The sequence below is a fragment of the Sorghum bicolor genome, chromosome 5, assembly GCF_000003195.3.
Source record: "Sorghum bicolor cultivar BTx623 chromosome 5, Sorghum_bicolor_NCBIv3, whole genome shotgun sequence".
Lineage (NCBI taxonomy): Eukaryota > Viridiplantae > Streptophyta > Magnoliopsida > Poales > Poaceae > Sorghum > Sorghum bicolor.
In genome coordinates, this window is record NC_012874.2 from 68,077,345 (window position 1) to 68,089,500 (window position 12,156).

Below are 12,156 nucleotides of genomic sequence, written 5' to 3' on the forward strand. Positions count from 1 at the left end.
TGCACATAACCACATAAATGGCAATGGTATAGATAAAAATGAAATAAACATTTTTTCATAGTAAAAAATCTAAAAAAAACAAAATATTACAAAAAAAGAGAGAAAATTTAATTATCCCTAAGTCTCTAACCTCCACCTGATCAATCTAATTCTTAGGTCATGAAAAATCATGATAATCAAAAGAACAAAGGAGATGAGAAAGATGACACTAAGACTAATCCTAAATAATAGATGTGGTAGAAGATAAATACAGATGTTGAACAGACAAGCAAAGTACCGATTACATTTGTTAACTAGATAACTAGAACTATACCATAGAGAGAACAAAAGAAATGAGAAAGATAATAGAAAGTCTAACCCTTGATTATGTGGATGCCATTATAGACTATTACAAAAGGAAGAATAAACAATTAAAACACTAGTTAGCCTTTTTTACATGCTAGTATGTGCGTGTCATCATCATGATTTATGTCCTTGAATTAATTATGAACTTTGACTAATTTCCAGCATCAAGTTGGAGCAAGGGTTTTACTTGCCTCTAACTTATAGAAATATATATCATGTACTAGACTGCATGTATTTTAGTTGCATTTTGTTCTCTACAAACATCGCTCCAGTTTACCTATAAATTGACTATATGTGTTACCCATTGCATGGCATGTGCCATAATGCGCTACATGCGATTCACTCAATTTGGCTTCAGAAAAATGTCCAGCCGTAGTAGTATCTATTCATTTCTTTTTGAAATCACCCTCCAATGGCTCAACTTTTAAAGGGAGCATGTGAGCTAAAGTGCTGGTCCACCAATTTGCTGTAAATGTAATAAGAAATCATCCACCCACTATTGTGCTCACACTGTTATATATATGGCCTCAAACCTCCCAGGCAGCTTAGTAAGCCCTGTTGTCTCTCTAGCTATGTAGGTCCCCTCCAACATCCATATGAATTTGTGATGCTGCAGAGCAGCTTTACAATGGGAATGAGTGGTATCGGGAGAAAGAGTGTTTCGCTGAAGATCACAATGAAGGATGTTTGTGGCACAACTCTGTCCTGCTGTAACGGTTCTGTCTCTTCTCATCTTCGAACCAATGTCAAGAGTGTCTTTGTGACTGTGCGGTGCTGCCGCAGTTAGTGGTAGCTCCTGGTAACGCAGCACCCTTTGGCATTGTCTGGCATTTCTGGGAACCAAACCAAGGGAGATGTGGCCCACGCGGAGGTGTGATTGACCCCGGGGGCCACCCAATCCCCTTTGCGTTCATCCATGAGAGAGGCCTGAGCCATGCTGTCCACACCTGCTAGCAGCAACGACGCAAGGGCGAGGGCCGCACAGCGCGTGAATGCACATCAGGGTTTGGACGGCGAACCACGACGATCCATGACCTGCCAAATGCAACTTTTGGTCAGACAGGGAGCTCGCCTCAGCGTGGGCTTGGTTCCACGGGTGGCGGGGTTTAAGGCTTTCCAAACGAGCCCTGTGTGTATTGTTATAGCTTCAGTGCTCGTCAACTATGGCAAGGTCTCTAGTTTGACTTATCATGGCTTGGCTTTAGTTAAGAACTGGTACTGCTGGAAGTTAGGCCAGCTCCAGCATCTTCAACGATTTTGCATGGCAATTTGCTTTGTGGCTTACAGTGTAGGATCACTTCCTCAACGATAATACAATGCAAAGAAAACAACCATTTGACAAATCTATTCTCTTTCTCTTACGCATCACTTCATCACTCACCCTGTGAAGCTCTAAAGCGACATCTGGGCGCATAGTTTGATTCATCCTGGTTCGAGCTCACACACAGTTTTTTTTTTTTTTTTTGAGGCTAGACACATAGAGTTTAATGTGTAATGTTGCATTTTCTAGACCACACACGGTAAAAGACAAACACAAAGTTTTTTTTTTGAAATCCAATATCCACTTTGTCCAGTCAACTCACTGGACAGTAGAACAGCAACATATATTCAGGTAAATGGTCTACCAGAACAGGTCCCTTGTTACAATTTCGGCCAATTGCTACTAACGTATCAGGAGCATCAATTTAGCCACGTTGACAGCATCAATTGCCACAATAATGTGTAGCATGCCCAGCCGAGCAGCGTAATTTTTTTTTAAAAAAAAGAACCACATGGATTCCATTAATCGCTACCACACAGCAAGATCACTGGCCACCAGTACCATGATACAACTGGGTACATGTGATTCATATAGACGACCTACCCCTACTTGATTGGTGGCAGCCAATCTTGCAAGTTCATGAGCTACTTTATTACAAACTCTAGAAACATGCACCACACATGCAGAAATAGAGTCCTGCAGATAGACCTTTCAGATCATGTAAAATTCCACCTAAGTATGTCAGGCGATAATCAGCTGATAACGACCAAGTCTAGGACCCAGGACGGCTGTCCCTCTTGCTCCCCCCAAGGGCCGGGCCTGGATAACAGCGACAGCTTCACTTGTAATGCATCAGTTTCCAAGATGATTCTTCCTATACCTTGTTCATGAGCAGCTTTTTTCCTTGTATACATGCCATTAATCCAGAATGAATAGCATGAGAACAGTAATCAAAACTCAAAGCTCCAGCTCTTATAGTCTTCCCATCCTCATCCCGAATAATATAGCCCCAACTCCCTTTCTATTTTTTTCTCGAATACGCAAGAGTGTTGCGTATCCTTGTATTAAGAAGGGAGAAAAAGGTATTTTACTTGTACAACTATGGGAACTTGGTGAGCAGCAAACTATAATACTCCCCCAATGCTAAACAAACTAAGGCTTTCACCCCTGCCTCAACCCACTGATCAGCTTCTGCCTTAATGATGAGCATCCAACTCTTTCTTGGTTGTAGGATCAAATTCTCCATCGACATTAATTTAAGAAACTCCAGTCGTGGGTTTTCCCATTTTGGTGTTGCGGCTGCATACCCAGGGGTTCTTTGCTTCTCATGTATCTCCCTTATCTCTTCCGCTTTCTAACATGACAAAATAGACAATTCCCTAGACGCTCTCCTTGCCTCTCCTTCTCTGATATGGTTTCTTTCATGCCACAAGTTAGACAGAAGGAACATGACATTCAATTGTGTGGTTGTACCAGTGGCGGACCCAGAAACGGACCAAGAGGGGGGCTAAATAACATAGCTAAAAAAATATTTTGGCTCGCTTAATCCAGTACACTAATAGATATAGCTAAGATTGATAATTCAATATTGATTCAAAGTGCTCAAAAGCAAAGATTCATAGAATAAACATAGAAAAATATCAAATACATAGTCTTTTGCTCAAAAGAAAATCTGTTAAAATTTTTTTGAGCCCAAGAGGGGGGCTGGGAGTCCGCCAATGGTTGTACCCAGGGACATTGTGTACCGTTATCTCCACTCTCGGCTACTTCGACCAGTCTTTGCCAACATCATCAACAATATCATCACTCCACCACCATGGCATCCCCATCTGCAAAGGAGACATCCATACGTTGTGATCCAATCTACTATTTACATCGTGTTTCTCTTCTACTTAATCATGTCAGCTGATTGTGAGTGTTGTTACTCGTGTTGTTTAACTCAACTAGTATGTTAGAGATTTACAAGCTAGTAGGTGTGATCGTCATGATTTATGTCCTTGATGAATTAATTTTGAAATTATCTAATTTTCAAGCATCAAAAGGTTCACACATATTTTAGTCGCATTTTGTTCTCTTCAAACATTGCTCGTGTTTTCCTGTAAATTGACTACCTTGTGTTATCCGCTGCATGGCATGTGCAGTATGCTTTTTGTGGTTCATTCGTTACTATAGTTGTTTCGGTATTTTTGTGGTTCATTCGTTACTATAGTTGTTTTGGTACTATGCCTTTCAATTTTGGAATGCTACCGCTTAGCGCTAGTGGTAAGTTACACAGTGTGGTCTATAAATGTGTGGCCACACTGCAGACGAATAGCGGTTGCCGTAATTTTGCTGGAATATCAACAAAGCGCAAAACATTCATATCCGAAGGGCTTGGTGCAAGTAAGGTAGAATCTGTTCGTTTCTTTTTGAAGTCACTCTTTTCAATTTGTGGTCCTCAACTTTTAAGGGCAGCATGTGTGAAAAAAAGTGCTGGTCCATGTAGCTATAATAAATGTAATAAGAACTCACCCACCAACCATTATGTGCACACCGCTATATATATGGCCTCAAGCCTCCCACCAGGTAGTGTATTAAGCCCTCTTTGTCTCTCAGCTATGTATTCTTCTACAACATCCAGACGAACTTGCGATGTCAACTTTACAATGAGAATGAGTGGCATTGGGAGATGAGCATTTTGCTGGACAGCAATGTTTAGGATGTTTGTGGCACAACTCCGTCCAAGTCAAGAGGACTGTGCGGTGTAACTTCAATACTCCTTCCAATGGCATTATTGTACCTTGTCAGCCTTCACTTTATTGTGATCTCCTTGCTGGTCATCTGTTGCTAGAACAATGCATTTTTTAGGCCACAAACAGTGAACACTTGTGTGGCATTATTGTACCTTGTCAGCCTTCACTTTATTGTGATCTCCTTGCTGGTCATCTGTTGCCAGAACACAAACAGTGAACACTTGCGTGGTACAATACATTTTCATTATCAAGACGAACCAGCTCCTCGACAGTGTTATGAACTAAACAATTTAGTGACATATACGTCAATTGTCAGAGGACTCTCCTACTAACTAAAGTTTACATTTACATTCACCTCCTTAAGCAGCATATAGACACTTAAGCAGGAGCAGCATATTTTTAACAAGCAGCATATAGGCACTTCCTTAAGCAGCATATAGACACTTCCTTAAGCAGGAGCAGCATATTTTAAACAAGCAGCATATAGGCACTTCCTTAAGCAGGAGCAGCATATTTTAAACAAGGAGTCATACGTCCACTCGTGTCTTTCCATCTCAGCACAACACCACAATGGCAACTGTTTGAGCAAACAGTGGACCCAGGATAAACAGCAAATGAATTCATCTTAGCTGTCCTCGTGTCTTTCCATCTCAGCACAACACCAGTGGCAACTGTTCATTTGAGTAAACAGTGGACCCAGGATAAACAGCAGATGAATTCATCTTAGCTGTCCTCGTGTCTTTCCATCTCAGCACAACACCACTATGGCAACTGTTATTTGAGCAAACAGTGGACCCAGGATAAACAGCAAATGAATTCATCTTAGCTGTCCTACCGGTACAGTACAGATCATCAGAGTAATGGATCCACACGGAACTTATCACTTATATAGACTGGTTAAGCATGAAACTCAACTATATAATATTCAAATCCAATAGGAATAACTGCCTGGTTCTATCAAAGATTAAAAAAAAAATACCACATTGTGTGGTGCAACTGCAACCCTATAATTCTACAACTTTCAGTCGTACTGCTCAGCAGCAAACTTGTCCTCAGGGTAGAACACGGCCACCACCTGGTTTCCGTCGAATTTCCGCCCATGCATCCCCGTCTTTGCTTTGGTCGAGCCCTCCACATCTGCATATTCCAAGAACACCTGCGGTGCAGCAAAAGCTCATAAATCCAGATATATAACGTGCCAGTATCATCCAAATGCTGTTAGAATAAAAGATCAAAGGAACTAGAATGAAAACTCTACCTTTCCAACACCAGCAACAGGAGCACCGCTGGGGTCAGGCCGTGGAATTACAACTTTCACCAAGTTACCTGTCCAAGTGTTAGTGAGTACATATATAGACAAGAGGCTAATAATATAATGATTAATCAAACTCAAAAGCATAGTGTCTTCTGTGGGTTAAGGCCCGATTGCCAATATTGCATAGGGTCGGACTATAAAACACTCTGCAATGGCATTATGTGGGACTACAAAAAAGACACACAAAAGACAAAAACACAAAGGGAAAACATTTCAGTAACTGTATCAATCATAATGATAACAGCAGAATGTAAGCTTTTAAAACAAGAGGGTAAGAGAAGTAGATGGGTCTCGTGCAGTTTACCATATTTGTGCCCTTCTTCCCTCATGTCCTCCACAATGTCATCGTATGCCTCATCATCTCTCAGTTCATCTGCTTTCACTACCTGTGTCAGGCATACAACTTTTGTTGGCAGGGCACCTCCGACTTGGTATACAAGTTTCTGCCACAAAGATCCAAGTTAGAAATTGAAACAATAATATAGACATTGTCATTACATAAAAAATGTCTCTCTATTCTTCTAATAAAATCAGTCTAAAGAAGTGCTGGCTTGTACCTGCATTTGCACCTGCTGCTGTGCCTGCAACAGGATGCTTTCTTGCTCTGGCCTAGGCTGAGAAGCTCCTTGGTTTGCCCGCCTAACAGTAAGAGTCTTGTCTCCCATCTTGATGCCATTAAGAGCAGCACAGGCAATGTCGGTAACATTAAGATCCTGGTACACACAGAAGGCATATCCCTTCGAATTACCAGTTTCTCTATCCTTCACAAGATCAAATCCACGAAGAGGTCCAAAGGACTCCAGCAACTCCCGCACTTGGGCCTCAGTGAAGTAATATGGTAGACCACCTACAAAGATCCGGTCTGGACCTTCTAATCCTCCAGCAGAGCCAGGTGTCAAGCCAACAGCAGCAAGATTGAGATTCGGATTTGGCTGGCTTGGGCCCAGAGCAGCTGCTAGGGAAGGATTGTAGTCCGTTGGCCTTCTAACTTTGACTGGTGCTCCCTCAAACATTATGCCATCTAAGGCCATTGCATTGCTTGCTTCCTCCACAGATCTCATCTCCACAAAAGCAAATTTCTTGTCATGGTTAATGTAGACATTAAGAACAGCATCACCTGGACCAGCTGTGTTTCCTCCAATAGCAGCCATAACTCCATTGAAGAATATGGCAACGGTCTGTGTCAAATAATGAACTGGTAAGGATAAAATATCAAATAGGAGCAAGTGAAAAAGAAATTAAGCTATCCAAGTAAATTACTTGCTCATTAGCAGTTGGAGGAAGTCCACCCACATAGACACGCCGAGCATGTCGAGTAGCCTGTTGTGTCATGGCTTGTGGCTGAATAACAAGGGGGTTGAACTGAGGCAGGGCAAGTAATATTAGAAAGCAACAAACAAAATCAACTAATAGAAGATACAAGCAAGGACAGTGCAAACAAAAGAAATAAGGAATTACCTGTCCTCCAGCCAAATTATACAAGTTTGGAAGCACCCCCACACCAGGAATAGGAGCAGTGACACCAGCGAGCTGACCTGCAATTCATCAGAGTACATCATGAAAATGATGATGGAACTTGTACAACAAAAGATATTATATAGAACAAAATAATAGAAAACCACCATTGCTAAAAAGCATACATATTGTTTCAAGAAAATCAACAGAACATTAACTATGAAACTAAACAAATGTAACACATGCTGATATGAAGACGAACAAGATATCAAACCAGACAGTGTCCTCGTACATTAAAAAAACAGCAGTCAGCTCATTCCATTGGCAGCAGATGGACAAAGTGGGCCAAGGTTGCCTTCTAACCCATATACATAAACAACAGAAAATAAACACCAAGAACAAACAAGAAAAATTTACTCAGATTCAGTCACCATGGTTAATAAAATGGAAATACACAGGTCTTCTAAACAGAAGAAATCTTATTCATAAAAACAAAGACAACTCATTTTGTGGAGACAAGCCAGACTAGAGCAAAGTTGACAAACTCTCTAAAGAATCTTAGGCAAATAATAATAATAATAAGTTTTAATACTTCATCAGAATCACTAGTTTATAAATTATTATAACACTTCTATATATTGCTTAAAGAACAATGTAAATATCATTTTTTATTAATTTGTACGCATAATAACTGAGCAGCAAGTTCATACCTGGGATAGCACCAGTAGCAACAATAGGAAGTGCCTGTTGTGGAGGTGCTTGGTCAAAACCACTCACGCGCTTGCTGTTCAGGACAAAGATGTTAGCAAGTAGATAAACAATAGAAGAACAAAACACAGCTGAAAGATATAGTACACTAAGATAAAAGGACAACCATTCTTCTGAAATGAATAAATCATGTCCAGAAGGAATAATATCAACAATACAATGCATCATTTATTTATACATGTATGTATTTTGAAGCCACAAATTAACATATATAGCAATTGAAAAATGCTCGCTGTAGAGTAAGTTTTCAAACATGTAAAACAATGGAGACAGTAACTTGTGATGGAAATTCGTACAAGATATCAAATCACAAGACAAATTATCTATTCACTGGGTAAAAGGAATCCTAAGCAGGATCAGCAACAATTGAGCTTTCAACAAAGTATAGCATTTACCTCTTCGATCGAGAGCGTGAGCGAGATCTAGATCTGCGGTCACGGTCACGGTCACGACTCTTGGGGGAGCGGGAACGATGCCTACGATGGCCATCTCTGTCACGATCTCTTCTCCTGCATAAGCAAATAATACATCCTCATATCTCCACTGCAGGCAATAGTCGTTTTTAACAAAATATATAATATCAGGGCACATGTCTAGTTTCCTTGAAATGTATTTTGGTGTGCAATATAAAACACTGTTTGGCTTTGAATCATAGCTTGCTACAAAACTTTGCAGTTTTAAATAAAAACAAAGGTGACTAAAAAAAGTCAAACAATTAGCTAAAAGTTATCCATAAAAACAAAGGTGACAAAAGAAAGTGAAACAATTAGCTATCCATATACTACATTGTTCTGTTGTCTCTTCTCCCACATCAGTAAGTAGTTCGAAACAAGCAAAAAGTAAATCATCAGAGCAGAAGCAAATTATGCAACAGTAAGTTGCACATACAACCAAGTACCTCTCAGAATCATGGCTCCTGTGACGGTCTCGATCATCACGGTGACGGTCACGGTCACGATCATCAGAACGATCACGGTGTTCCCTTCTCTCGCTGCGCTCACGACGGTCCCTGTGGTGGCGATCACGCTCTCTGTCCCTGTCACCTCTTTCACGATCCTTATCCCGGTCCCTCTCCTTTTCTCGGCCACGGTCCCTATCACGCTCCCTGTCCTTGCTCTTATCACGTTCGCGGTCCCTTTCTCGAGATTTGGAGGAACCACTGTCATGTGATTGTGTCTCGTGCTAGAGAAAATGAAATAATTCAATAAGTCAGGTGACTGCAATTATAAACACAAACAGCAAAAAACTGTAATAACTGTAAACCATGGTACTAACTACTAAGGGCGTGTTTGGACTGCTCTGCTACACGTTTTTCAGCTCCACTCCATATTTTTTAGTCAAACAGTTTCAGCTCCACGCATTCAGTTCGAGGAAAAAGGGTGGAGTTGTGAGAGCACCTAAAGAGGTACTCCACAAACTCCAGTTTTTTGTGGAGCTGCTCCATGGTGGAGTTTGTGGAGCAGTCCCAAACACCCCCTAAGCAGGTACAAAGCTTGGCAAAGGTTAACACAGCTCCATCAGTCCACAAGCAGCAAAAACTAATCCAACTATAGGTCAAAAGAAAATGCACCTAGCAAATTAGTCAAAAGAAGTCTTAACCGGCCATCAATCAAGTGCCAACATGTGGCTTACTTCGTATGCTAATCTGCACAACACAAACTATGAAACATAAACATAGATTGCAGACTAAGATTATATAAAAATTTAATCGGCAGAGTAAAAGTTGCACAGGTAATGTAATGACCGACAGAAACAGAGGATTTCCTATCATAATTCATAAGCATTTGGCATCAAACTCACTATATAGACCAACAAGACTTACCCCACAATCAGTCGTACACAACCATCCCCCTTCACCACCCAGTTTTTACTTTTATTTGCACTAATTAATTATTGGCGAGGTAAGAAATCACAGGCTAGCAATAATAACCGTCGCACCCACTAGACACCAAAAATCGTAACTGCCCCAACAGAACAAATCCACTCTTTTGAGTACCCGACACATTGGATCTATACCTCTATATCCCACATCCAACTCGAACTCCCACAGATCGCCCACGCATCCAACCGAGCGGTCAACACCAACTACTATAGCGCATCAGACTGGGGGGGGGGGGGGGGGGGGGGGGGGGCACGCGCACGAACCTGGGGCTGGGACGAGCGGCCGTCGGCGTGGTCTGAGAACCCAGCGGGCTTACTGTCGGCGGGCGGCGAACCCCCGGCGGCAGGCGCCACGGCAGCGGCTGGGGCGGCGTACTCGGCCTGCGCGTGGCCGCCCTCGGCCGTGGCTGTGTCGCCGTTGCCCTGGTAGCGCTCGTCGTACTCGGCAGCCATCTCTCGGCGGCGGCGGGCGGGCTTCTCGGCGGTTCGAGTTGGGGACACTTTCGTTTTTTTTTTTTCCGAAATCTAGCAAGCTAGGGTTTGGTTGGTAGGTTGGCGGAGGCGGATTTGGGAAAGAGGAGCGCAGGGGGGGAACGGGTCTGCTTATATACGGGTACGGTGCCTGGACGATGGGTCCGATGCGATCTGCGGTTGGCAGGCTTGTCGCTGACGCGTGGGCCCACAGCGTGTTGGGGGCTTTTTTTATGTCGAAGACTAATGCCTTGTTTAGTTGGCAAAATTTTGATTTTTTTTTCTACTATAGCACTTTCGTTTTTATTTGACAAACATTGTCCAATCATGGAGTAACTAGGCTCAAAAGATTCATCTCACAAATTTCAGATAAACTGTGTAATTGGTTTTTATTTTTATCTTTATTTAATGCTCCATACATGTGACCAAAGATTCGATGTGACGGGGAATCTTGAAAATTTTTGCGAACTAAACAAGGCCTAAATGGTCGTTTACACGGTAGCACTTTCGTTTTTATTTGACAAACATTGTCAATTATTGAGTAACTAGGCTTAAAAGATTCGTCTCGCGATTTACAGATGAACTGTGTAATTAGTTTTTGTTTTTATGTATATTTAATGCACCATGCATGTGTCGCAAAATTTAATGTGATGGAAAAACTTTAAAATTTTTGGAAACTAAACAAGGCCTAAGTTTAGAGACTGGGATGATATACTTAAACAAGTTTAGAGACCCGCGACGAACTTTACTCTATCCTTAGTGGAAGAAAAAAACGAGCGTGGGAGCTCATGGCGATTTCGGCATTCGAGTTAGGCCATTTCTGCGTGCGCGCGCTCATAGGCCATGAAATGGCTTGGTGGGCTTTTGGTTTCATGTTCGGGATCTTGGGCTCTGGCGAGGCCGGATCTGGAGATGGTGAGCAGCTAGCACTTTGAAGGTCAAATAGGGTGTGTGTTGGTTCATGTCCTCTACGAGCTTGACTAGTAAAACTAAGCCGGGTTAGCCCAAGCCTGCCTCTAACAAGCGAGGATGGACTTGTTTGGTTGCATGTATCAATAAAGTCTGGCCAACAACTAAATGTGTTTGGTTGTCTGATTTACACTACATACAATTACCTCTTCTCTTTTCTGGTGAGCTCACCCCCATAGACATTTCATCGAGCACCTGGTCTCCTCTACCACGACGGAGCTAGAGGTGAGCCTTACGTATGTCAAGCATGGCGCAGCAGCAACACGTCAAGCAACAGCAAGGCTCATCGGCGCGTACCTCGGCGAGGATGAGCCGCCCCCGCGGTGCTCCGTGCGTAGGACCAGTGACACGCAGCCGCCACCTAGGAGGACAAGTGCACGAGAAAGCAGAGTTTGAGTGGCCCGCGATGGAGGAGGCGGCGGAGGAGGGTCACCGGTGGCGGAGCGGCGAGGGTGGCGCTGCGTGCGCTCCTTGCGTCAGGTTGTCAAGCGGAGACGAAGGCCGCGAGGGCGCCAGGCAAGGGCCTGCTGCGCGGCCTTCGGTGCACGTCGCGGCCGCGTTGCAGGCCATAGCGTCAGAGACCCCATGGCCTCCGGCAGACTGGCGCGGGCTCGGGTGCACGGCGGCGTCCCAGGTGCACTCACCGGAAGCGGCGTGGCCCACAGCGGAGTTCACCAGTCCACCAACCGTCTCCGTCCCCGACCCTTTCGCTGTTCTGCCCAAATAATGGTGGTGGAGGCTCAGACCGAGGGTCCCGCGCTGTCCCCAGCTCCCCCTCCGCCTCTGGCGCACGGGAGCTCTACCGCTTCCCCAGAGAAGCGTGGGCTCTCGATCCCGAGGAACGACGACGACAACGGCGGGGCGGAGGTAGAGCAGGTGCTTGCCGCCGCCGGTGAGCGGGGAGGAGACGGCCGGAGCACGCACTGGGACGCAGGTGAGCGGAGAGGAGACGACCGGAG

At 43.6% G+C, this 12,156-nt stretch overlaps 1 protein-coding gene across 3 annotated transcripts; it reads right to left on the reverse strand.

Moving 5' to 3' along the window:
• LOC110435658 (splicing factor U2af large subunit A) lies at positions 5,131-10,335 on the reverse strand. Of its 3 annotated transcripts, none has more exons than XR_002453459.1 (10): positions 10,022-10,335; positions 8,775-9,058; positions 8,272-8,385; positions 7,819-7,892; positions 7,112-7,188; positions 6,914-7,015; positions 6,211-6,831; positions 5,958-6,096; positions 5,597-5,820; positions 5,131-5,494 (listed from the first exon to the last, which is right to left on the reverse strand). XR_002453459.1 is itself a non-coding variant. In XM_021461463.1 (10 exons), exons 1-10 carry the CDS (start codon positions 10,208-10,210, stop codon positions 5,360-5,362), a joined length of 1,803 nt encoding a protein of 600 aa, XP_021317138.1. In that variant the 5' UTR covers positions 10,211-10,335; the 3' UTR covers positions 5,131-5,359. The 3 variants fall into 3 exon arrangements, 2 of the variants coding, with proteins under 2 accessions (XP_021317138.1, XP_021317139.1); XM_021461463.1 differs by having other exon boundaries at positions 5,597-5,664; XM_021461464.1 differs by lacking the exons at positions 7,819-7,892; positions 8,272-8,385; positions 8,775-9,058; positions 10,022-10,335 and adding an exon at positions 7,401-7,444 and having other exon boundaries at positions 5,597-5,664.